At 35.9% G+C, this 25,934-nt stretch overlaps 1 protein-coding gene and 2 long non-coding RNA genes across 5 annotated transcripts in view; 1 reads left to right on the top strand and 2 right to left on the bottom strand.

Moving 5' to 3' along the window:
- Window positions 1-13,944, bottom strand: part of LOC138147576 (uncharacterized) — a 36,391-nt gene extending 22,447 nt beyond the window's left edge. For all 3 annotated transcript variants that reach the window (XR_011164852.1, XR_011164853.1, XR_011164854.1), the window contains exon 1: window positions 13,833-13,944. This is a non-coding gene — a long non-coding RNA (uncharacterized lncRNA). The remainder of the gene's footprint in view (window positions 1-13,832) is intronic.
- Window positions 1-17,635, top strand: part of LOC138147574 (aldehyde oxidase 3-like) — a 112,025-nt gene extending 94,390 nt beyond the window's left edge. The window contains exons 33-35 of the mRNA XM_069070105.1: window positions 7,064-7,252; window positions 10,089-10,256; window positions 16,888-17,635. Coding sequence (XP_068926206.1) covers window positions 7,064-7,252; window positions 10,089-10,256; window positions 16,888-16,941 — 411 coding nt within the window. The 3' untranslated portion in view covers window positions 16,942-17,635. The remainder of the gene's footprint in view (window positions 1-7,063; window positions 7,253-10,088; window positions 10,257-16,887) is intronic.
- A 927-nt stretch (window positions 17,636-18,562) lies between these two features.
- On the bottom strand, window positions 18,563-25,156 carry LOC138147575 (uncharacterized). The gene is made up of 2 exons (XR_011164851.1): window positions 24,684-25,156; window positions 18,563-20,248 (listed from the first exon to the last, which is right to left on the bottom strand). It is a non-coding gene; the product is annotated as an uncharacterized lncRNA (long non-coding RNA).
- Between the last annotated feature and the right edge of the window lie 778 nt (window positions 25,157-25,934).

The raw sequence follows: 25,934 nt of genomic DNA, 5'->3' as shown, positions 1-25,934 counted from the left end.
CTTTTTCCTTTCTTTATATCCTCAGTATTTAGTATAGTGTCTGGCGTGAGTAGGCTCTTATATTCTAGGTGAATTGCATGGAGTAGTTTGGCATTTAAAATTCTGCAAAAGCTGTTTCCTTTGCTCCTTTCTAATCTTTCTATATTTTAGTCCTCTCCATGTACTCTATGATATAGCTACCCTGCCTTACTTGCTGTTCCTCATACCACAATACTTTCCCTTAATGAGCTTGAGTCACTAGACGTGGACAGACTACTTCTAAGTAGAAGTAGCTCTACTTCTATTAAAGAATGAAGTGGTTTGTAAAGTTATAGAATCACTGCCACTGAAGTATGAAAGATTTTGGAGAATAGGAGAGACAGAGTGCATGGATAGTTATCATCCTGATAACTAGGGATGGATAGTTATCATTCTGATTATTCTAAAAGGGAAAAGAATTCAATCTGAAAAATATAGACTAGAGAGTTTAACCTAATTCCTAATAAAATGCTAAAATGTATTATTAAAGATATAGCTAAAGAGCACCCAGAAAAGAAGCAGAGATTGCAAAGTGCCAGGCATAGCTTCATTAGGAACAGGTCCTGTCAGACTAATTCCTTTTCATTATTTTTTAGGCAGGATAGTTAATATTTGTTTCAGCACAGTGATGAAAGGTCTTGGGAACTTGGTGTCTTTATAGAATTCAGCCTTAAAAGCAATAGGCCTTTATTTAGTACCTTTTACTCCAGGGAAAGCTCTGTTGTTTCAATTGCAGTCTTGAAAGGTGGGAAAATGGTGGGTGTAACAAGAATGTGAAGGGACAGACACTATAGCAGCAAATGACCCACCTACAAAATTAGAGTAGTTATCTGACTCTCGTTGTATGGCAAAATCCAGTATGTCTACATCTTGGTGAAGAAAAATAATGAAGGGATGCATCTAGTGATGTTGCCAGAACTTCAGGCACTATATCTTTGAACTGTTTCAAAAGGAGTGAAACCATGATAGTACTGTGTACTGTTGCCCATTAGATCTGGTGTGTTGTTACACCAAATTCTTACCACTTCTACTGGGTTTGATTGGTAGAACCCCTAGGCCTGCCTATCACCATGGCATCAAGGAAGATCAGGGGTGCAAAAAAGAAGAGTAGTGATTATATGTGGAGCTTGGAATCTCTAGCAGGTACCTCTGTTTGACACTTAACTTGCAGGCATAAATCTACCAGGGGAGCTAGAAGTTTCCAGCAAGGAAGAGTCTAAATATTGGATGGGGGGGGTGAAGGGGAGGTAATATTCTAGGCAGGAGGAAAAGGAAGGTCAAAACTGAGCTAGCTTATCAGGAGAAAGACTAGTTTTGGAAAACCCAGAGGAACTTTCTAAACTACTATATTGGTAGATCAAGAGGATACTGCATATGTAGTTTATTTTAATGCTAACAAAATATTAGACAATGTCTCTTTCATTAGTTTTTATGTTTGAGATTATATGTTAAGTAGATTCAGAACTCTTTGGAGAAACATATTCAGAATGGTTATTAGTGGTTCATTTTTGTCTTGGGAAGAGACCTCTTGTAGATTCTGCCCAAGGGCATTTGTACTTGGTCTTTGCTGTGTGAATTTTTGTTTATCAATAACTTTGATAAAAGGATGGCTGTTATGTTTACTGAATTTTCAGCTGACATAAAGCTAGATGGCATAGCTAACACATTAGAAAATAAAATGGATCCACCAAAATCTCAAAAAGTTAGAACATTGATCTGAATTGAATAAGAAAATATGCTCTCTAAAAAACCTAATGTGACATAGTCCCAGGATGAGAAGGAATACTAGCACACCAAGGGTCATGGCCACTGGGAAGTGGTAGACCTGCAAACAATTTCAGGGTTGAAAAAAGTACTTGTGGTTGCTCACAGATAGTTACTTACAACATTGGCCAGGAGAGTAGTGACTACATTTATCTTTATATCATACCACCTTGCAAGAACTGAAAAATTAAAGGCCCCCAAAGTTAACTCTGAGAGCAGCAGCAAGAAAAGCATGAAACTTAGAGCAGTGCCCCTGCCACCTCAAGAGCAGAGCCCCACTTTAACATAGAGCTAAAAGAAATAGGCTACAAAAATGAGCAAATGACAACAACAAAAGAACTTTATCATAGAAACTTAGTATGGTGACAGGTTAGATAAAAACAGACTTGAGAGAAGATAGAATCAAAACTACTACATCCAAAACCTGAAAGAAAAATGTGAGTTGGTATCAGGCCCAAAAATAATTCCTTAAAGAACCAAAAAAGGATTTTAAAACTCAAATGAGAGAGGTAAAGGAAAAATTGGAGAAAGAAATGAAAATGATACAAGAAGATCATGAAAAAAAGAGCCAACAGATTAGTAAAGGAGGTACAAAAAATACTGAAGAAAATAACTTAAAAACCAGAATAGGCCAAACAGTAAAAGGCACAAGAGTTCACCAAAGAGAAGAAATAAACGAAAAAGCAGAAATGGCCAAATAGAAAAAAAAATATCCAAAAATTCACTGAAGAGAACTCCTTAAAAATCAAAATTGGCCAAATGGGAAAAGAGATTTAAAAACTCACTGAAGAAAATAATTCTTTAAATATTAGAATTCAGCAAATAGAAGCTAACACTCCATTATATATCAAGCATCAATCAAATAAAGTCAAAAGAATGAAAAACTAGAAGAAAATGTGAAATATCTCATCAGAAAAACTACTGACCTGGAAAAAATATTAAGGAGACATAATTTAAAAATTACTGGATTACCTGAAAGCCATGATCAAAGAAAGAGCTTAGACATTATATTTCAAGAAATTATTCAGGAAAACTGTCCTGATATCCTAGAATCAGAGGATTAAATAGAAATTGAAAGAATCTACTGATCATTTCCTAAAAGAGACCCCAAAATGAAAACTCCCAGGAATATTATAGCCAAATTTCAAAGCTCCCAAGTCAAAGAAAAAATACTTCAGGCAGTGAGACAGAAACCATTCAAATACTGTGGAGCCATAGTCAGGATGACACAATATTTTTGCATCTTAGACTATGTTATAACTAAGAAAGAGAGACTATAGCTTTTCCCAAGTGTACTGACTTTAGAGCAGAGGTTCTTAATCAGAGGTAAATGGATGCCCTTTAGGGGTAAATAGATAGATTTCAGAGATTATGTGAACTCCAAATATTGCAGAGCCATAGTCAAGATAACCCAAGATTTAGTAGCTGAAACATTAAAGAACTGGAGGGCTTGGAATATGATAAACTGGAGGGCAAAGAAGCTAGAATTACAACCAAGAATTATCTACCCAACAAAACTGAATTTAATCCTTCTGGGGTGGGGGGAATAGATATTCAATGAAATAGAGGACTTTCAAGTATTCCTTATGAAAATACCAGAGCTGAATAGAAAATTTGACTTTCAAATACAAGACTCAAGAGAAGCATATATAGGTAAAGAGGAAAGAGAAATTATGGGAAGATGATACTTGTAACTCTTAAGAACTTTCTTATCATAAGAGCAGTTAGAGGGGGTATACATAGAAGACATACGTGTGAATTGAATATGATGGAATGGCATGTAAAAAAATAAAAGGTGAGAAACAGGAATGCACTGGGACAAGGGGAAAGGGAAAGGCAGAATGGGATAAATTATCTCACATAAAAGAAGTATGAAAGAGCTTTTACAGTGGAGCGGGAAAGGGAGGTGGTGGTAGGAGGAGCTCTTGAACCTTACCTTCATATGAATTGACTCAAAGAGGAAATAACACACATACTCAATTGGGTGTAGAAATCTATCTTAGCATATAGGGAAGTAGGAGAGGAAGGGAAGAAGAAAAAGGTATGTGTTGGGGGGACTGAGAGAAGAGAGATCAGATTGAGGGAAGCAGTATTCAGAAGCAAAACACTTTTGAGGATGGACAGAGTGAAAGAAGAGAGTCAGATAAACAGGAGAAAAGTAGGATGGAGGGAGATAAACAATTAGTAATCACAACCATGAAAATATGTTTACCAAAAGTTTTTCTGATAAAGGCCTCACTTCTCAAAGATATAAAGAATTAATATTAATAAATAATATTAATTAAAATTAATAAATACAATTAATAAAAATAAGAGCCATCCCCAAGTTAATAAATGTTCAAAAGATGTGAACAAGCAGTTTTCAGATGAAGTAATCAAAGCTATCTTTAGAAATGCTCTGTGTCACTACTGATTAGAGAAATGAAAATTATAATAACTCTGAAGTACCACCTATCAGATTGGCTAATATGGCAGAAAATGACAATGATAAAAGTTGGAAGGGATGTGGGAAAATTGGGACACTAATACACTGTTGGTTGAGTTGTGAATGGATCCAGCCATTCTGGAGAGCAATTCGGAACTATGCTGAAAGGATTACCAAACTTTGCATACCCTTTGATCAAGCACTGCCATTACTAGGTCTGTATTCTAAAAGAGATTTTAAAAAGGAAAAGCATCTATTTATAAAAATGTTTGTAACAGCTCTTTCTGTTGTGGCAAAGAATTGGAAATTGAGGGGATGACTGTCTATTGGGCAATGGCTGAATAAGGGGTGGTACATGATTGTGATAGAATACTATTGTGCTATAAGAAAGGAGGAACAGAATGATTTCAGAAAAATGTGGACTTACATGAACTGATGAAAAATGAAGTGAGCAGAACCAGAAGAACATGGTATACAGCAACAGCAATATTGATAATCAACTGTGAATGCCTTAGGTATTTTCAGCAATATGGTGATTGAAGACAATTCTAAAGGACTCATGATGAAAAATGCTATCTACCTCCAGAGAAAGAACTGATTGAGTCTGAATGCCAATTGAAGCATAGTATTTGTCACTTTCTATATTATTTGTGCTTTTTTTTCCCTCTTTTGGTCTGCTTCTTTCACAGCATGACTAATATGGGAATGTGTTTTGCCAGATCACTCATAGAGTATCAAATTGCTTCACAATTTAGGGGATTGTAAGGGAAGAGAGAGGAAGAGAATTTGGAATTTAAAATAAAAAAAAAGAATGTTAAAATTGTCTTTATATGTTATTGGGAAAAATAAAATATTACTTAAAAAATAAAAGTAAAAAAAAAGCAAACCAAAATTCCCAAATCACTCAAACCCTTTTAAGGCACCATTTTAGGTGCTAGGAATATAAAGATAAAAACAAGAATGTGGTAAGAAACTTGCATAAATTCTAATTACATTCTAATAGAGGGTGGTATTTATAAAACAAATATGTGTAGTCAAGGAAAATTGGGGATAAGGCAAGTGTAAAGAAAATAGATGGCACTTGAATTGAACCTTGAAGTGTACATGAAAGGGACCATGTGCTCCCCTTGAATATTTCTGCTAACAGACCAGCAAACACATATCCTTTAAAGGTAATTCAAAAGTTCCACCATCATAATGATTTCCTTTTTTTATTGAATATTTCCTTCATACTACACAAGACATTCATAACTCCTTATTATTTAAGTAGTTCTAGTAACCTACCTAGATTTGATCTTAAATTGTACTTTTCAGTTGACTAAATTGGATTTTAGGGGAGAAGAACAGGAAGATTGAGCTGGTAAAGCTGCCCTACTGGCTCTGTCCCATTTCACTCATAGTTGATAGTGAAGCACAGCAGCCACCTCTGCCTAGCCTATGATACAATAATAGCAAATACAACATTTCATTCCACCCCCCCCCCCCAAAGAGAGGATGGTTCAAGGAGAAAGAAAGAAAATAACTGAAAAGGAGTAGTAATGTGTGAAAAAGAGTTGATTGCTAATATTAGGGCATCATGCTATATTTTGTGATAATTCAGAATATCCTGAACACTTTTCAATTTTTTTCTGAAATAGTAAAATTTTAACTAGGAACATTAAATTCACAAGAATTTTACTGTTTTTACCACTCTGTAGTATCACGGGAGTAGCTGAGGTATAGAGCAAGTGGGAATAAGTTTGGAGTCAGAAAGTCTAGGATGAAATAAAAACTCCTTTTATTTACTTTGATGTCTCAGACAGGCTATTTAATTGCTATGTTTTTTATGTTTTATTTAATAGCTTACATGTGTAAGATACTTTGAAGTTTTCAAAGAACTTCATATATATTATTTCATTTGTCCTTTACAAACCACTCTGTAAGGTAGGTACTTCGGGTATTACATTCACATGTTGCAATTGAGGAAACTGAGGCCCAGAGGAATTAACTGATTTGTCCATAGTAATACAACTAATAAATATCAGATATGAAAATTAAACCCATATTCTTGATGGCTCTATGACTATATCCTCTTCTTTACATAGTGCTGTCACTCAAATGTTCTAAACTTGAACTATAAAGTGTTTACCTCAAAGGTTGTGGGAATCAAGCAAGATAATTTTCTATCTATCTATTATCTATCTATCTATCTATCTATCTATCTATCTATCTATCTATCTGTCTGTCTGTCTGTCTCTGTCTATCTGTATATATACACATATATATGCATGTGTTTAATGTAAGATATTATTATCCTACATAAAATATCCACAAACCTCCTACTCCAATGCCCCATTGTGGCATGGAGGCAATTCAGGTTGTTGAGAGCATGGTAGCTTGGGCTAAGCTAGGAAGGATTTGAGTTTGGGGAGGCTCACCACTCTTTTGGTTCTAAAAAGATGTGGCTATAGAGGGTGATCTCAAGTGACATCCTCCACTGAGGAGTATAAAAGATGCTTCAATGTCCCACCATGGGTGGAGATTACCCTGGCTTCTCCAAGGATCACCTAGAATAGCACAAATTCTGACTGGTCCTTCCAAGTTAAAGGGTTTCATGGAAAGGCCCATGGCTGGGGTACATCTTTAATACTTGTAGAACAGGCTCACTAAATTCAAAGTCATATCACTGTGCTGACCAAGAGATAGTTAATATTTTTGATCATAGCAATTCAAAAAATTGCTAAGCAACTAATGCATTGAGGAGGTTATATTTTTGTCAGTGGAGACAGAACCCACGTGGACAAAAATCATGGATTCCTGAAGTGTATAAGTATTAAAATATTTAATGAGGCCCATTTATTTTCTTCTTTTTTCCAGATTGAAGGTGCATTTACCCAAGGGGTTGGACTTTTTACTTTGGAGGAACTGAAATACTCTCCTGAGGGAGTCCTGTACACCCGAAGCCCAGATGAATATAAGATTCCTTCAATAACTGACATCCCAGAGAAGCTTAATGTTTCCTTATTAACATCAACAAAAAACCCAATTGCAATCTACTCATCTAAGGTAAGCATCCATGACTTTAATTTATTTGCATCTAAAGATGTCTATTTAATGAAGGAACCTAAACATAAGAACTATTGCTTGTCATTGCTAAAGTGAGCATAGAGATAGGGACTAATCCTGTGATTTCCCTGGTGTAGGGTACTCTGAGGTGAGGAAATTCTCTCATGTAGTAGCAACTTGTAGTCTTGAGTTGCCTGGAGTACTGAGAGGTTCAATGACTTGCCCAGGGTGATACAGCCATTGTATGTCAGAGGTGTGACTTAAAACTAGGTCTTCCTGGCCTCTAGGTTTGCTCCCTATTTCCTATGTCATGTTGTCTCTCATACACATGACATGTTAGAAGGCTCCAGAAAAAGGTCTCCAACATGTTTGGTATATCCACTGTAAGGAACTTTTGGGAGGTCATGGGCATAATGAGAAGATATAAGTGGGTTTTGATCTAAATCTTTAGATCACAGATCCTTTAAACTATGAGGAGGGAAAATTACATTAGAATGATGCCAGTATATGTAGGAGTAGTTCAAAACTTAATGTTCTGATGATAGATCTGGAAGTTCTATGTCAGTTAATCAATTAATTATTTAGCACTGCCTAGGTACCTCATTTGATCATCTTTGATAAATAGTTTGTTTAATGGAGATGATTCAAAGGACATACTTCTGGGAAAGACATACTTTTGTGTCCTTTAAATTAAGAATAAAATTAAGAGTAAGTAATCCAATAATGAAAGGTATGGTTGATTTTTGTCAGGTAGGTGGCACAGTGGATAGAGTGGCTGGCTGATAGTCAGGAAGACCTGAGTTCAAATCCAGCCTCAGACTTTTACTAGTTGTATAACCCTAGGTGAGTCACTTCACCATATTTGCCTCAGTTTCTTCATCTATAAAATGAGCTAGAGAAGGCAATGGCAAACCACTCTAGTATCTTTGCCAAGAAAACCCCAAAGAGATTCATGAAGAGTCAGACATGACTGCATTGTTGAATGACATAAACAAATTAAATATACACAAATACTTACAATGCAGAATACAATATGATTAAAAAGAAGAGTTCAGAAGAGAGAGATAGGAGATACATGAAGGTGGCTTAAGGGGAAAATGAAATTTGAACTGGGTTTTCAAGGATGGATAGAACTTAAAATAGATAGTGATGGCCTTAAAGAATATTATTGCTTAGAATGGTATTACAGTACATAAAAGTGGAAAAATTCAGGATAAACACTAGTCCATGGAATACAGAACAATGAATCATCCAGTGTGTGGCTAGAGTATATTAGTATGGGGGAATAGTGTGAGATGAGGTAGGATGGAACCAGATCATGAAGACTTTGAACTCCAATTATGGAGTATCTACCTCATTTAGTAGGCAGTGGAGAGTCATTGAAGGTGTTTGAGATGAGGATTACATGGTAATTATTTATGACATTGCATTAGTAAGATTGATTGAGCAACAGTATAGAAGATTACTTGTTTTGGGTGGAGGAGATTGGACGTAGAAAGACCAATGTGGAGTTTTGAACCATAATCCAGCTAATAGATAATGAAGATCTAACTTTAGAATGGTAGCAATAGGAATATGAAATATTTTACAGTTGCAATAGATGATTGAGTGAAAAAGAGACAAAAATTAATGCCTGAAGCTTTAAATATAGGTGAATTAGAGAATTATAGTGACAGAAACAGAAAGGGAAGTCAAGAGAAAGATTTGTTTCAGACATGTTGAGTTTGAAGATTTTGTTGGTATACCTAGGTAGAAATGTCCCATGACGTCTAGAAATATCCAGAAATGTCCAGGCAAATGTGAATCTGAAATTTTACTCTCAGAATAGTATTTCATGTAGTTCTGTGACTTCACTTATCATCTTTCTGGTATCTTCAACTTCAGAGCTTTAATGATCCCTCTCCAATCTATATATACTCCCCACAGATTTCTCCTGAGCTCCAGATCATACCCAACTGTCTACTTGAACTTGAGAGTTGTCTTTTCTAAGCAGCATATTGCTATTTTCTACAACAATAATAAAACCCAAGACCTGTGGCAAGGGAAAAGTACATTGGATTTTAAGTCAGACTGTCTAGACATATTATTTTTGACCTAGAAATTGAAGCAGGATATACTCCCATGTAGGTCCAGGACAGAGGGAAAGATTCAATGTATACAAAAAATATTTATAGCAGCACTTTTTTTTGTATAGCAAAGAACTAGAAGAAATGTTGGATACCCATTGAATGGGGAATGGCTTAACAAATTTTCTTTTGTGATAGTAATAGTATATTATTGAGCTGTAAGAAATGAGAAATATGAAGAATTTAGAGAAATTTGGGAAAAGTTCTATGAACAGATAAAGAATGAAATAAGCAGAACTAGGGGAACGATTTTTGTGACTACTATATTATTATAAAGGAGAACAACTGCAAAAGACTTCAGAATTCTGATCAATGCAGTGACCAGTCTTAACTTCAGAAGACTGATAGTAAAGTATGCCTCCAATTTTTCAACAGAGAGGTGGTGGACTATGGGTCCAGAGTGAGACATATATACATTTATTTTCAGACATAGCCAATATGTTGGTTTATTTTGCTTAAATGTACTTTGTGTACGGGAGGGTTCTATTAGCAGATAGGGTTGAAATAGAGTAGACAATGATGTTCTAAAAGAGTATCAAAAAGTAGTTTTAAAAATTGTTTTAAGTCTATATGGGTTGCCTATATCATCCTTGAAAGGCTGGTAAGGAAGTGATTACCTGTGTTTATATATTGCTTGTTTTATTGTCTAAATATTGTTTGTTCTGGGTGTGGATATGAGAAACCCTCCAAATAACTTTGTTTTCTTGTAGGGCCTAGGTGAGTCAGGAATGTTCCTTGGGTCATCTGTGTTCTTTGCTATACTTGATGCTGTGACTGCAGCACGAAAGGAAAGAGGCCTGACTGAGACTTTTACAATGAACAGCCCGGCAACCCCTGAACTGATTCGAATGACTTGTGTGGATAAATTTATTAATCTGGTATGGAGTTCTTTTTTTTCTTTGTCTATGGATTCTCCACAACTTCTTTCTTTTGTTATCAAAGTCCTCTCTGTGACTTCTCAGCTTGAGAAAGGAAGGCAATTGGAGTTAGTGTTAAGCATCCAGGTTCCTTTGTTAGTGATTGTGGGGAGGGAAGAAGAAAATAAAACCAGCAAACACTGACTTGTTCCTGGCTTGTTTCAAAAATGAAAAGGCTTTTTCCAAATCCCATCTGTCCATCAAGAGAGACACCATGGTATAGAAGCAAGAGTACTGATCTTGGAGTCAAGAGATTTACATTTGAACCTTGGTTTGATACTTATTAGCTATGTAACCTTGGGCAAGTCAACCTCTGAAGCTAATGAGTTCACTCATCTCTTGAAGTAAAATGATAATACTTGCCTTTCCTGCTTCAGATGGTAGTTGTTAAGAGAGTGTCAACCTTAAAATGTGATGTGAATGTGAACTGTTAGTCTGGTATCTAAAACAAGTCCAACTCCCTCCAGAAAATCTCTTCTAATCCAACCTATAATGATCTTTCTTCCTCTGACCTATATGTCCAACCTTATTGTTGGAAGTCAGTCAAGCATTTATTAAGCTCTTGTTGTTGCCAGGTACTAGGCAAAGTGATACAATACAAAGATAACAATGGAACAGTATCTGCCCTCAAATGTTTATATTCTATTCCAAAAGCCAACATGTGCATAAAGAAATATATACAAAATATGGGGCGGCCAGGTAGCACAGCGAGTAAGAGCACTGGCTCCAGTGTTGAGAACACCTGGAGATTGAATCCCGGGCTCAGACACTTAGCACCCACCCAGAAACACCTGGCCGTATAACCTTGAGCAAGTTACTTAACCCCAATTGCTTAGGGGCGGCCAGGTGGCTCAGTGAGTAAGAGCACCGGCTCCAGTGTCGGGATGACCTGGATCAAATCCGGGCTCAGATACTCAGCACCACACCCAGAAATAATAACTGGCCGTGTAACCTTGAGCAAGTTACTTAACCCCAATTGCTTTAAAAAAAAAAAAAGAAATATATACAAAATAAATGCAAGATGGGAGGGGAGCACCAAAGCTGGGGGGAATCAGGAAAGGCTTCATATAGGTGATTACTGGACTGAGGTTTGGAGGAAGTTGCATGGGAGGCAGCCAGTGCATAGGTGTTGAGATGAGAGTTGGAGTATTATATGTCAGGGATCACAAGGAAGCCAGTTTGACAAGACCCTCTAGAGTGGGAGGAAAGTCATGTATAATAACATTAGAAAGGTAGGTTAGGGACAATTTCTGAAGGATTGTAAAAAAACGAGATGAAGCATCTTATATTTGATCTTAGAGGAAATAGGGGATTACAAGTGTTTACTGAAAAGAAAAGTGACATGATCAAACTTGCACCTTAGAAAAATCACCTTAGTAGTTCTATGGAAGAAGGATTGAAAAGGAGTTATATTTGATGCAGAGAAACCAATTAGGAGACTATTGCAATAGTGTAAGTCAGAGGTGATGATGACCTGAATTAGGGTGGTGGTTATGCAATTATGGAGAAGGTGAAGATAGTGTGAAGATATAGTGAAGATAGAAATCACAGGATTTGGCAACAGATTGGATAGATGGGATTAGGAAGAATGAGGAGTTGAGGATAATATTAAGGTGGTAAATCTAGTCTGATGGAAGGATAGTAAATCCCTCAACAACTAGGGAAGTTCCGAAGGGAGATGGATTTGAGTGGAAGGATGATGATTCAGATTTGGACATGTTGAGTTCAGAATGCCCATAGAAAATCCAGTTTGAAACGTCCAAGAGACAGTTGGAGCTCAAGAGAGAAGTTAGGACTGGGTATATAGATTGGGTAGTCATCTGTATAGAGAAGATAATTAAAATTATGGAAACTAAAAATGAAGTCACCCAGTGAGAATGTGCAGAGAGAAGGGGAGAACACTTAGCGGAGAGCATTGTGGCACACTCAGAATTAAGGGGAGTGATATGGATGCTTAATCAACAAAGAAACAGAGGGAGCTGTCCAACAGGTAGAACCAGCAGTGACATGACAACCCAGGGAAGAGAGAGAATCCAGGAGGAAAAGGCCATCAACAATGTCAGATGGTGCAGAGAGGTAGAGAAGAAGGCCGGGAGATCTGGAAATTAAGAGATCATTGGTAACTTTCGAGAGAGGATTTTCAATTGAGCAAAGAGATCATAAGCTAGATTGCAAACTGGTTTACCCAGTTAGGTTATAAGCTCAATTAATAATTTTTGGTTGAAAGAGTTTCTATTTCCAAACCAGTCACCCTTTGTCTTGGATTTCTTTAGCTTTTCTAACTCCCTAGTTTTCCTTAGTTTTATTAACACTTCCTTCAAGATCAGGAGGGAAAGTCCTGAGCCCAAGAGCAAAAGGGCACAAAAGAAAGAGAGGAAACGTTATATATTGAAAGAGGAAAGTCACAAGAAGGGGTAACCAGAATTTTATGAGTATATATGTAACAAAAAGTAACTTGACAGTAGCCACACACAGTGCTTATTGGCAAAGAGGTTAGAAGATCCATTTATGTTATATAGGCAAAGACAAAGGTCATTGAATGATTTGGTAGTGAAAAGATTGAGAAAGCATTCAGTAGTTTTTTGAAGACATAACCAGGTTTATATACCAGCCAAAATTATAAAGCTTGTTTCTTGGAATCATAGATCTATATGACTGGAAGGGACCTCAGAGGCCATCTAATCCACACCCCTCTTTTACATATTGGGAAACTAAAGCCCAGAAAGATTAAATGAATTACCCAATGTCTTCACACAAGGATTTTCAAAGAGAGGTTCTGAACCTCTGCTCTTCTGTCTCCAGACCAATGATCTTTCCATTGTATCACTTTAGGTGATTTCCATTTCATGCCATCCCAGCCAAAAGCTAGGATGGTGGGTCTAAGAATAGGATAAGCATAAGAGATCTCTGAATATACTTGGAGCAAGACTGTCTTTAGTAATATTGATTTACAATCATCCTCGTCAAGTATTCTGAGGAATACAATTCAACCACAGTTCAGAAAGAAGATATTTATTTAAGGATTCTATAACCTCAATAACTTCTTCACTAAAGACCTACTTTGACCATTCACCTCTTCCAGACCTGTTCTAGTGACTCAGTCTGAGTCCTTGTTTGATCACCTACAAGATGGGCAAGTCTTTTGTTATCTTCAGACCTAATGGTTATTAAGCCTGCCATGTCTACCTTACAAAGTTGTGGTGAGGATCAAACTATAACTGAAATATCTTTTTAGAAAAAGCTGTAAAAATTACATAAAGCTTTTTTATTGTTGCCCTTTGAGGTAAAATGTGGTAAAGTAAAAGGAACAGTAGACCTAGAATTAAAGTCTTGATTCCATGACTAATAAAAATTTAAAAGAATATAATAATATTGAATAACTAGCATTTATATAGTACCTACTATATGCCAGGTACTGTGCTGAACATTTTATAAATGTTATCTCTTTTGATTTTCAGAAATCTGGGAGGTAAGTACTATTATTATCCCCATTTTACTTTTGAGGAAAATGAGACAAATAGAAATTAAGCGACTTACCTATGGTCACATGGCTAGTAAGTGTCTGAGGTAACACTTGAACTCTGGTCTTCCTTACTTCAGACCCAGTACTCTATCCCCCATGCTTTCTAACTGTCCCATGTCATGAGACTTTACAATCATTTACCACATCTATGAAATAGAAATAATATATTCTTTACAGGACTGTATGAGAATCAAGTTAAGATAATGTCTATGGAAGTGCTTTGTAAGCTTTGAAATGTGATTATTATCAATTTGTAACAGAGGCAAAGAAAGGGAAGAATAAGATGATATATAACATTTCACATTCAGAGATCTAGATAAACCTGAAAATAAAAGAGAAATGTATAATGGTATAATGGGATGCACTGAAGAAAGTATCACTAATTTGAATCAACCTTTTCCTGGGTTCTTAGCTCCAAAACTTGCCAAGGGTGTGAGCACTAATGTATGGGTGTGGGCACATACTCAAAGTGCTTATAGTCATCATCTTACTCAGTCACCCTGGTGATGCTAATCTACTCCTCAGGCCCTTTCCAGGTTGCCTTCTGTTACATAAGTGGATTAGGTTACAATTTATCTGATGTGATCTGAGCTGCCAATACTTCCTCTTATCCTAGATCTGTTTCTTGTCAACTTTCCAATGTTTTGAAATCCCCAAGTCATTGCCTTGGCCTAAGACATTAATTATGGTAAATGTCAGAACCCTGGGAAAGATAGTACATTGTCATTAGCAGAAAAATTATTAGGTTAGCTGTTACTTTTCAAACCCTTGAGACAATGAAAATCAAAATAAGTGGGCCAAGGAACCGAATAGCTTCAGTTAGAAGTGATCAACAGTGGTGATGCTATTATGGTAAGGAGAATTTGAGGGACTGTTGAGCCTAGAGGCAGAAGATAAACAATTATGGGTCTCATCTTGCTCAGAAACCTGGAGATGTTTTTGGGACACATTGATAGCTAAATTTGTACCATCATTGAACCTCTAAAGCACAGATAGTGGGAAAGGAGTAGTATATTATAGATCACGTTGTTTTGAATGTGATGGTCACCATAGTGGGCTAAAAAGGAGTACACAAGAGTGACTGATTGACTCTGGAAGGTATTCAGTGACTGACATTGTATGGTATTGGGCTTGGGTCTTGTTCTCCTTTTGTCTTCATTGTGGAGTGTAGGTATTTGGGAGTGTAAGAGCTGGTCCTAAGTTAAGGTGCCCATGCAGGGTACTCCAGAATTGGAGAGATAAATGAAGATGGCACTAAGATAAGATAGGGCTTAGTGCTTCCTCAACAAAAACTAAGTAGAGAATGGGTGAGCCCTGAGGGACAAGGATAGTCTGAGGATACAGAACCCCTGGGAATAGTGAGCTAAAAGGGGGCAGAAGAAGTGGAGACAAACTTGGACTACAAGAAACTTGGGCTTCTTGACCTTTAAGCAACATCTTTCTGGTACCTACTATGGTACTATTTTCTGCCTAGTGAGGAGAGAGTACTCAGGATAATGATGCAACACATTCTAAATGATCTCATTGCACATCATGTTGAATTTGTTAAAAATGTATGGACACATTGGCCCTTTGGAAAACACACTTTTGAAACTACTGCTGTACAACTTGTGACATGTGACAGAGTTAGACTCTTAGAGCTGGAGGAGAAGTGGTCTTTTTTGTTTAATCCCTTCATTTTGCAGATGAAGAAACAGAGACATGGGCAAGATCTGGGCTAAGGACCCAGTCCTCCCAGTGTAAGCTCTAGTGCTCTTTCCAGCATTGGCAAGACCTCATCATTGTGCCTGAATCGTTTTGTATCTATCAAGCATCCAATAAGTGTTACTTGATAATGAGTATGATAATGATAGCTAATATTTATATAGGGCTTCCTATATACTAGACATTGTGCTAAGTGCTGTGTAATTATTGTCTCCCAACAACCCTCACAATAACCTTGGCAGGTAGATGCTATTATGACCCCATTTTATGGATGAAGAGACTGGGGCAAACAGAAGTAAGTGACTTGCCTAGAGCCACATATCATGCATTGGTGATATTGATTATGGGTTGATTACATGGTGTCATTAAATTAAAGTTCTTCCAACAAAAGAGGCACAGAATTTCCCTTTTAAAACAAACCTCCTCTTGTGGAAAGTCAAGTCAGACTTAGAAATGGGAAAAGTTTGAAGCAGGGGACACTAACTACAAACCAAATATATGGCTGGCACCAGTGGATAAGGCTCAGGTACTCTTAATTCCTCCTTAAGTCCTCAGGAATAAGTAAAGTAGCACATTTTCCTTTACATTTGATAAGTCATAAGCTACTGGAATGACTAAAAACCATTAGAAATAATGCTTTGCTAGCAGTTGTAATGACTTGGAGGCACCTTTTCTCTGGACATTAAATAAAGACCTTTCCAAACTATGTTCATTCACCCATGTGATAGTAATGGCAATTAAAGATTCCCCTGTCCCACTTCCACTAAATCAGTGATTTATAACGGAGAATCCTGGCTACTTATAGAATGCTGTAGTTATAAGGGACCTTTGAAATTGCCTCATCCAATCCTTCCATTTTCTAGAGGAGAAGACTGAAAGCAGTGATTTACTCAGGACCATGTTGATAGTTAATAATAAACACGGGATTAAAACCCACTTCTTATTGAATCCTGGTCTTGTACTCTTTCCACTTAAACTGCTCTTCTCTGAAATCACAGCATGTTAAAAAAATCTTTTTGGACCAATTTGAAAAACAAAAAGGAAGCTATTCTTAGTCACCATGCAAATGGGAGAATTTGGAGTTGGAGACTCAGGCATGACCTGGACTCCCAGAGAAGGCTAGTCCTGAGGGATACTTCTTCCTCTAAGCCTTGGGGAGATGCTGATTGCTGATAACCCCTCCTGAATATTCATGGAAGCATCAATCCCATCAATATTGACTGTTTGAATTGTTTAAAAAAAAACTCTGTATGGACTACAACTCAGGTAAATTGAAATCAATCACATGGGTTGAATGCATGTATTCATTTTCACCTTTAAAACATTTTTAATATTGCTTTTAAAAATCTGTATTTTGTCTTTTAGATTCCACAAGATGACCCTAAATCCTCTATGCCTTGGTCCATCCCTGTAGCCTAATTTTTGAGTTCCAGAACATAATGTAACTGTCTGATGAATTTAAAGATTGCTGTTAATGTTTTTGTAAATGTTTTTGTTTTTAAATCCATAGAAAGGGATATGTAATTCTTAAATATAATTATGCTCACCAGATACCTTAAGAATCTTCAAATGTATAGTTAAATTTGTTTACTATTAAGACTTTAAATAAAAAAAATATTACTTTTTTGACCTATTATTTTTCAATTGTGATAAAATAGGTAGTACTGAACAAAATGAGTACAAAATTGGTAGTACCAAGGGCTCTGCAACACATTGCCACTTCTTAGGTAAAGTTGTGAGAATGGAAACTAAGTTATTTTCTTACAACTAGTGAAGTTATTTTGGTTGAATTTTTCTTCAGCATATTTGGAAAATGGCCATTAGCTTACTAAAGTAGTATGAAGGTGTATAGTCAGAGATAATATCATTACTTGTTTTATTGTATAACTTGGTCTGAAATACTATGTGACAACATATAACTTCTGTTTGTCCAGGTGTTTTGTGTTCCTGTCATTGACTCTCTCTCTCAATGTAATTCTGTAGAGTTGCCAACTTGTAAATTGTATACAATCAAGTAGGGTAACAATTTAAGGAAATAATAATTTCATGTCAAGTTTAAAATGATAATTTTAAGAAAACAAAATTTTGCATATTAAAAATTTTATTGATGCCATTTGTCTTTGTCATTCATTTTCTATGCCCCTTTTCAAAGTGAACCCTCTCTTAAGACAGAGAAAAAAGAATTAAGCAAAAAAAAAAAACCCATATACTGAATAAAATGTGTCTAATATTATCTACAATAGTAGAGGAAAGAGACATGTCTCATCTCTTCTCCAGGACCTCCACTAATTTCTCCATTATTTACAATTTGGCATCCATTTAGTAATCCTGCATTACTCTAGTTATTGTGTTTCTTGTTCTCTTGGTTCTGCATATTTTGGTCTGTATTTCTTCATTTGCCTTTTTTTTTTAAAGAAAGTTGCATGATAACTTTAATATATATTTATTTTTGCTTTGTGGAGGGGGGAGGGCAAGGCAAATGATGTTTAGTGACTTTCCCAAGGTCACATGGCTAGTAAGTGTTAAGTGTCTGAGGCTGGATTTGAACTCAGGTCCTCCAGACTCCAGGACCAGTACTCTATTTACTGTACCACCTAGCTGCCCCCATTTTTTTTTTAAACAGCAAAATGTAAAGTGTAGAAATATCTCAAGTGGTTTCTTAAGCCAACCCTAAACTGACACACTAGCCCATGAAAGTGTTAGAAATCATGGTACAGGCATGATTGTCAATCAGATACCATGAGCAATTATTATAGAATAATGAAACAATAAAGGTCATTAAGTTTTCTAACACTCTCTGTTCAGTTTCAATAAACCAGATAATGATGTCAATTTAGGCCTTGATGATTATCATGTCCTTTGATGATTTCCAAGCCATATGAATAGTATCTAAAAATGTATGGAGAGCTTAACATCTTCTGGGAGTAATCCCAGAACAGGGCACCTCCCTGGATCACAGGATGTCAGAAAGGCTCTGATTTATAGCTGCTTCTCAAGGGAAAAACCAGGACCAGCCACTTTGGATTGGTCACAGTAAAAACCTGGAGCTAATTTATCTAGGACCAGCCTGATTCCTAGATCAGGTGTTTTGGCTCCCTTAATCTCCTCCTTTTTTATAAATAAATAAGGCATGTACCTCAGTGCCTAAAGCCTCGACATTACAGGATATCATTTGTACTAATACATAGCACAATTATACAGAAAATTATTATAACAATCAATATAGGAAGCAAGTGCATAACAAGAGCCAGTATGATTTGAAATGGAGAAATTTTCTTAAATGTATCAATAATTGTCTTTGCTACTTCTTCTCGGTCAATCCCTGTGACCTCACTATGTTTAGTATCTTAGATAATCTGATGGAAAACCTTTATTTCCAATGGTGATATTGGAATCAAGCCTTGCTCCCATTAAGCAGACTCTAATCTCTCCCAGGTAATGATGATCTTGGAGGAGTAATATAATCTGAGGGTGACAGAAATAGATATACACCTGCCACTTGTAGAGATTTCCAATTCTTAAGGGTCTCTACTGCATCTCCTATATCTAGTATAGATTGTTCTAATGTTTCAATTTTAGTCTGGGTATCCTGATTGATTTTTTCCTGTACTCGAAGTGCTTCAGATTATACATATATAATTTTTTTTGCTAGTTCTACAGCATACTGGACAGTATGAATTATGGATAGTAAAGATATAGCTGAAAAATGTAACAATGATAACTAAAATACTAAAGATATATGTCAATAATAGTAGCTCTATGAAATTCTTTTTTATATTTTAAAGCCTCTCTGATCAAACTAAGCTATGCTCTAAGTTATGCTCTTCTGCAGATTGGTATGAAGCATGAGATACATTGGTGGGGAAAGACAGCAAAAAATGGTGATAACATACTGATGACCTTAGAAATACATGATGTGAGATTACTATTTTTACAAGTAACATTACCCTAAAAAGTTATGTTCATACATCTGAGTTAATGATTTCAAAGATACAAAGAAATAATACAATAATCAATACAGGTAAGATGTATAAAAACATAGACATCAAATTAAAAGGCGATAACTTTAACAATGCTGATAAAATTGTGTTGGCAATGTTCCTGGGTCAGTTCCAGAGTGATGACTATTCTGGATGTTTTCTGATATAATTTGTAATATTTGAATCATGCCAAGCACAAGAAGTTAGGCATATATTTTGTCCCAAGAGACATTAGAATCAGAGCTATTATGGTAAAGGAGTTACACAACTATATGTATATACATAATCACATCTAAGTAACAGTTGATTTTTAAAGCTTTTAATTCATAATCTAAAATATAATACTAATGGTAAGAATCTTATCTAATATCATGTAGTATCTTAAAGGCTATAAAAACATTTTATGAAAGTTCATTAACATATTGTACAGTTTTTTGGATTTTTCTAAGTAGAGAAATTGTAGACAACAGTGGTTGAAATGATCAATAATAGTACAATAATAGTAGGGCAGTGAGTCTAGGAACAAGAAATCTGACAAGAATAATAAGTCTAACAATAAGTCTGACAATGACGAGTTAAGCAGGTATTGCATTGGAGGGTAGTATTATTTTGTGAAAATGTGAGATGCTAAGTCACTTCTTCTTGGGTTGTTTTTGTGGAAGGGGTCTCCTGATCCTTTTTCTCTGAATTCTCTGTATCTGCAAGGTGGGTTGTGGAATTCCATGTTTGCATTCTCACAGCAGGATCTGATAGAAAGAAAAGAAATAAAGCCTTGCCCCTCATAGTTAAGGGTCAGGTCCTACCTAGTTCTTGTTTGGGGAATTCTCCACAGGGAGTGTGTACCTTTTCAAACTATTTTTCTGCTTGTGTATACTCATTTTTAGTGATGCTTAAAAAATTTAAGGTGTATAGGGCAGTACCTGATTGCCTTTGTGGTGTATTGGTCCAAGTCCCTCCTTTTTAATGTTATAAATAGGTTTTACTTGTATAAAAGTTGGGGGTAGGAGATAGAATGTCAAGTTTGAGTAATAGCTATGCCAGTTTGCCTAGAATGAAAAGGAGTAACATTAATTAAGTATGGCCTGGTAAGTTTGAACTAGAATGGATTAAGTTTTAAAGGCTGGACTTATGATCTTTATTTCATATGTCAAGTGTAACTTAACCAGTGGGATTATAAGGGTTATGCTTATAATTAAATTTATTTTAAAATGATCACAAAAAGATTGAAATGAGAGTATAATCAGTTTTCAAAAGTTTTAGAACATCCATAGAAGCAAAAGATCATAATATCTGGTTAATTACATTTTTTACTGCTTCCCCAGTCTGAATGGAAGCTGGAGGAGTAATATAGATAACACATTGAGGGCAGTTTTTAATGATCTGTCTAGCTTTTCCCCTAGTAACATGGAATTGTTTACCTAGAGTATATGTATTTTGATAAAAATAAGAGTAAATTCTATGAATATTTGGGGGGAAAAGTTGGAAAAACTTAAACTTCTGATTAATAGTCATATTATTTAGATAAAGAGACCTAGGAAATGAAGGATAAACTGCAATATAGGTAGTAGCCTCTATCTTATAAGAGCTTGTAATTTCTGAAAAAGGTTAAAAAGATCTGTATTCTGAGTGTGTTTAAGTTTAACAGTATCAAATATGTTGGCACATGTACACTCAATATTTGCTATCTGACTCAATATTAAAGGGAAAAGAAAAAAATCATTGAACAGTAAAAATCATAGCTAAAAGCTTTGTATTATAAGCACAAATAAAGTGAGTAATAATAACTTTATAATTATTAGAATCAATATAGTAGACTATATTTCTAGTTTTAAGAATTATAAATGATCATCAAAGTTTTGTGAGAGAAAAGAAAAAAAATAGTTAAAACTTTATAACCTAATAGTTCTGTGTATAGTTAGAGCAAAACAAACTTTTAAAATTGAGATTAAGACTAAGTTGGTATAAAAATTTTCTTAAGTAACATAAATACCAAAAGTATTGTAAAAAATTAATTCCTAGATAATTGTGGAATTCTTTAGATATAACAAAGTATTTTAGTCAAAAAGGTATAGCAAAATGTCTTTAAGTAACATAAATCCCCAAAGTATTATTAACATACTAATTTTCTAGTTGATTCTAGAATTCTTTAGATATTAAAAAGTGTTTTAAGTCAAATAAGGTATACTAAATTAATCTGATCACAGTACTTTAAAAGCTATTGATATTAGACTCTTCTTAAGGTGAGCCTTAAGTAGTTAAAAAAAATTCTTTCACCAAACCACAGTGCACAACAAATCACAAAATCACAATTAAATTTTTTATTCCCGTGGAGCTGTAATAAACAATAGAGATTTACTAGGTTTCTCCTACATAAAGAATTTTATTTAAAGTTTTTCTTTCTCAAATTTAAACTTATCCTGATGTAAAAGCCAAATTGTTACAAATCTTTTTAATATTTTGCAACTTTTTCTTTTGGTGGGCAATTGGGGTTAAGTGACTTGCCTAAAGTCACATGGTCAGTAAGTGTGTCAAGTGTCTGAGATAGAATTTGAACTCAGGTCCTCCTGACTCCAGGGCTGGTGCTCTATTCACTGTGCCACCTAGTTGCCCCAAAATCCAAAATGGGATTTTTTTTTTTTGCTTTTTGGAGGAAGGAGGGGGGGAAGGCAGAGCAATTGGGGTTGTGACTTGCCTAAGGTCACATGGCTGCAACTTTCTTAGCGAGTTATAATTAAAACAAGTTCCTTTCTCAGGCTGAATGACCTTGCCTCTAGAGATGGTTTCCATGGGCTTTTGGCAGTTTTACCACATAAGTAATACTGATATGGATTCTAAGCAGGAGAGACTGGGGGAAGGGCTAGGCTAATGCTTATGCCCCTGGGTTGCTAACTCTCACATATGGAGGAGGAATATTCTGAATGGGCAGAATTAATCCAAAATAAAGTTTTCACCCAGTCTCCTCCTTTCTACATGCAGAAATCAATGAATAATTTTAAGTTTTTTTTGCAGTAAAACAATAAAATAACTCAATTAACAATCTTGCAAGTTCCAATAACCAAATTGTTTTAGTTGTAATCTCCTCTTTAACTCCAGGTTGAGGTGTAAATACCTGATTTTCTACTTGAAAATGCTCCCTCAATTTTCACTCTATAATAGATTTTTTTCTACAATTTAAAAGACCACAACACAATGACATCAAGACATTAATTGCATTTTCAAATCATCACTTGCACAAATTATTCATAAAAAATTGGGTGTATTAAGTGCAGAGATTTTTCTCCTCTCCTCACAGCTGCAAAGTCTGATTGTGGATTTAGATGTTTGAAAGGAGAGGTTCATCTGCTTGTCTAAAAAATGTGTGGCCTTCAGGGTGCCTCAGGGATATTGCAGTGGGGTCCTTGATAGATTTATTATGCTTTCTTCCTTTAGTCAGATTGGGAGGGTAACTTAAATTTCCTATTATTTCTAGAGCACTCTCTGTTTAATCTGATCTAGGACGATAGACTTTAATAAATTTTTGTAAAATGTTTTCAGCTAATTTTACTTTTTACTCTAGTAAACTTTATTTATGTGTCCACTCCTAAAAAACTTCTTTAAAAGTGAGAGCTTTGAATCCTCCAGGGACAGTGAGATGGGAGTGGTACCAAACTCCCTTCTCTCTAGTACTAGAGAACTAAAACATCTTTGAGGTGTTTCTTATAAGATCTTAGAAATATCCCAATTTGCCTAAGCCAATTAGTATAATAAATTCTGACTTATCTTTAGCATTAAAGTTAGGAGTGACACTAATTCACTTTTTCACATTCCCTAAAATGACCAGAATAAGTTCAAATTGACTTTTAGTAGCATTCCAATACACAAACTTTTTTCTCTAATAGGTGAGGCAGGAAATGGTTAAATGCTTGTTTGTATGCCTCTTTGATCTGAGGGAAAAAATTCCCTCATTTCTTATCACCTTCTCCTCACTCCACTTGGCCAGAGTGGAATGAAGAGGAGGAGATTTTCAAACTTTTAAAAATCTTAAAACTTCTGTTCACACTTTTCAAATAGCAAATAATTTATACCTATCTTAACTTCCTATCCATGCTCATCTCATTGCTACTTACTTAAACTTTCTTGCTTTTCCTACTGTCATTTTTTCTGCTGGACTTTGATTAAATCCCCCTTTAAAACCACACATGCCTTATTACTTCCTTTTTCTTTTCTTTCTTTTTTTTTTTTTTAAAGCAATCAGGGTTAAGTAACTTGCTCAAGGTTACACGGCCAGTTATTTTTTGTGTGGGTGCCGAGTATCTGAGGCTGGAACCGATTCCAGGTCTCCCATTGCTGGGGCCCGTGCTCTTACTCACTGTGCCACCTGGCTGCCCCTGCTTTATTACTTTCTAATTCTAACCTGACACTTCTACACTTTTGCCACAACCATCATATAATACAATACTTATTCCCTCTCATACTCCCTCATCTCCCACCAGTCGTTTGTGAACTCTGGCAGGCAATAATGGAGGGGGAGAGGGTACGAGGTAACAATGTCGCAAAGAAAATTAGCTACATTTTAAATCTTATAGAATAACAAATTACTCTCACACTCATTCACACACAGACACACACACAAAAAGCAGATAGCTACAGAAAAATAGCAGAATGGATCCAAAAGCTTACAGAATAGTAGATCTCCTGAAAAAACTAAAATAGTTACTTGGCACTCCAGGCCAGGAAAGGCTTGCTTGACACTTTCCTTTTGATCTGTTTTTAACAGAGACAGCCGCATTACACAGGATGGTTCGAGCTGCCTTTGGCACCTTCCTTTCTGATGTTAAACATATCATTAATATATTCCATGGAAAAAAGGCAGAAATGGGGAAATGCTGGAATCTCTCCTCTGTAGATCTCTCACTCCTCTGTCTCCTGGCTAGTTCCCAATTTTCTTTAATTATTCTTTTTAACAGTCTTAGATAGTTTTCTCGGTCTCTACTTTCACTTTGTACCTGTCCCATTTTCTCCTGACAGCTTTTTACGGAGACCGGGTCCTTATCTTAATGTTTTTAGTCCCGCATCTACCACTAAGCCTGGTGACTCTTTTAGCCCTAAAACTTCTAAAAGATTTCCCTAATAGCCCAGTTCTTCTCTAGCCCTAAAAACTACTAGACTCAGGGTGAAACTATCCCTTCCTTAACCTCTTACCATGAGGCTGTGGCCACTGAGATACCTCTTCTGATGAAGATTTCTTTTTTCCAGAGTCCCAAGGAAGGCACTTTCCTCATATCTTCTTTCAGATCCCTGTTCCAGGCACCAATTGTAGAGATATCTTAAGGGGTTTCATAAGCCAGCCCTAAACTGACACACTAGCCCATGAAAGTGTGAGAAATCATGGTATAGGCATGATTGTCAAGCAATCCATTTATTGATATAACAAGCAAGGTTTTTATAGAATAATGAAACAATAAAGGCCATTTAGTTTTCTAATATTCTTTGTTCAGTTTCAATAAGCCAGATAATGATGTCAATTTAGGCCTTGATGATTATCATGTCCTTTGATGATTTCCAAGCCATATGAATAGTATCTAAAAATGTATGGGAGAGCTTAAGACCTTCTGGCAGTAATCCCAAAACAGGGCACCTCCCTGGATCACAGGATATCAGAAAGGCTCTGATTTACAACTGCTTCTCAAGTGAAAAACCAGGACCAGTCACTTTGGACTGGCCATAGTAAAAACCTGGAACTAATTTATCTAGGACTAGCCTGATTCCTGGATCAGGCACTTTGGCTCCCTTCAGTAAAGTATATCTTGGCCACAATTTACATATTAGAGATTTTCTTGGGAAAAGTGTGTAAAATGTGTATGTTCAAATATATTCAAGTACCATGAAAACAGCAGAAGGGAAAGGGGGGTAATTAGGAATAAGTTATATTCAGTAGATGGTTTCTGAAATTTCATCTAACACTGAAATTCTGTAATTCTGTCATATCCCTGACAGAATCAAAAGCAGGGGATAAGGAATAAGTGTGTTTTAGATAGCTATCACAGTCTTCAGACACTAGAAGCTTCTGTTTCCATAGCTGGAATATTAAGAGAGGAATAACCTCTGGATTCAGCTGCCTTCTGTTTTGAAAAGTCTTTCTTGGGTCAGGTTCCATTGATCTCCAAATCTATAACTCCCAAACCACATTCTTTACATGCATATGAATGAATAGGGCCAATGTCACAAGTACTTGATACCATCTCTTCTTGTCTTCTCCAGCTGATTACCCCCACAATCATGCCTCATCTTTCTCTAATATTTACTTCCTATTTATTTGCTCCTTCTCTACTGCCTACAAATACACCTAAGCCTTTTCCTTTCTGGAAACAAAAAACAAAACCCTTACTAGACTCTACCATCTCCTCAAGTCTTTCATCCTCTGTCCCTTTCCTTTCAGAGACAAACCCTTAA

This window comes from Petaurus breviceps, unplaced genomic scaffold, assembly GCF_028583685.1.
Source record: "Petaurus breviceps papuanus isolate PSGF00001 unplaced genomic scaffold, PetGlider_PUasm1.0 90804, whole genome shotgun sequence".
In the NCBI taxonomy this organism is placed as follows: Eukaryota; Metazoa; Chordata; class Mammalia; order Diprotodontia; family Petauridae; genus Petaurus; species Petaurus breviceps.
The sequence above is the reverse complement of the archived record's forward strand: the minus strand, read 5'-3'. Positions and strand labels throughout refer to the sequence as shown.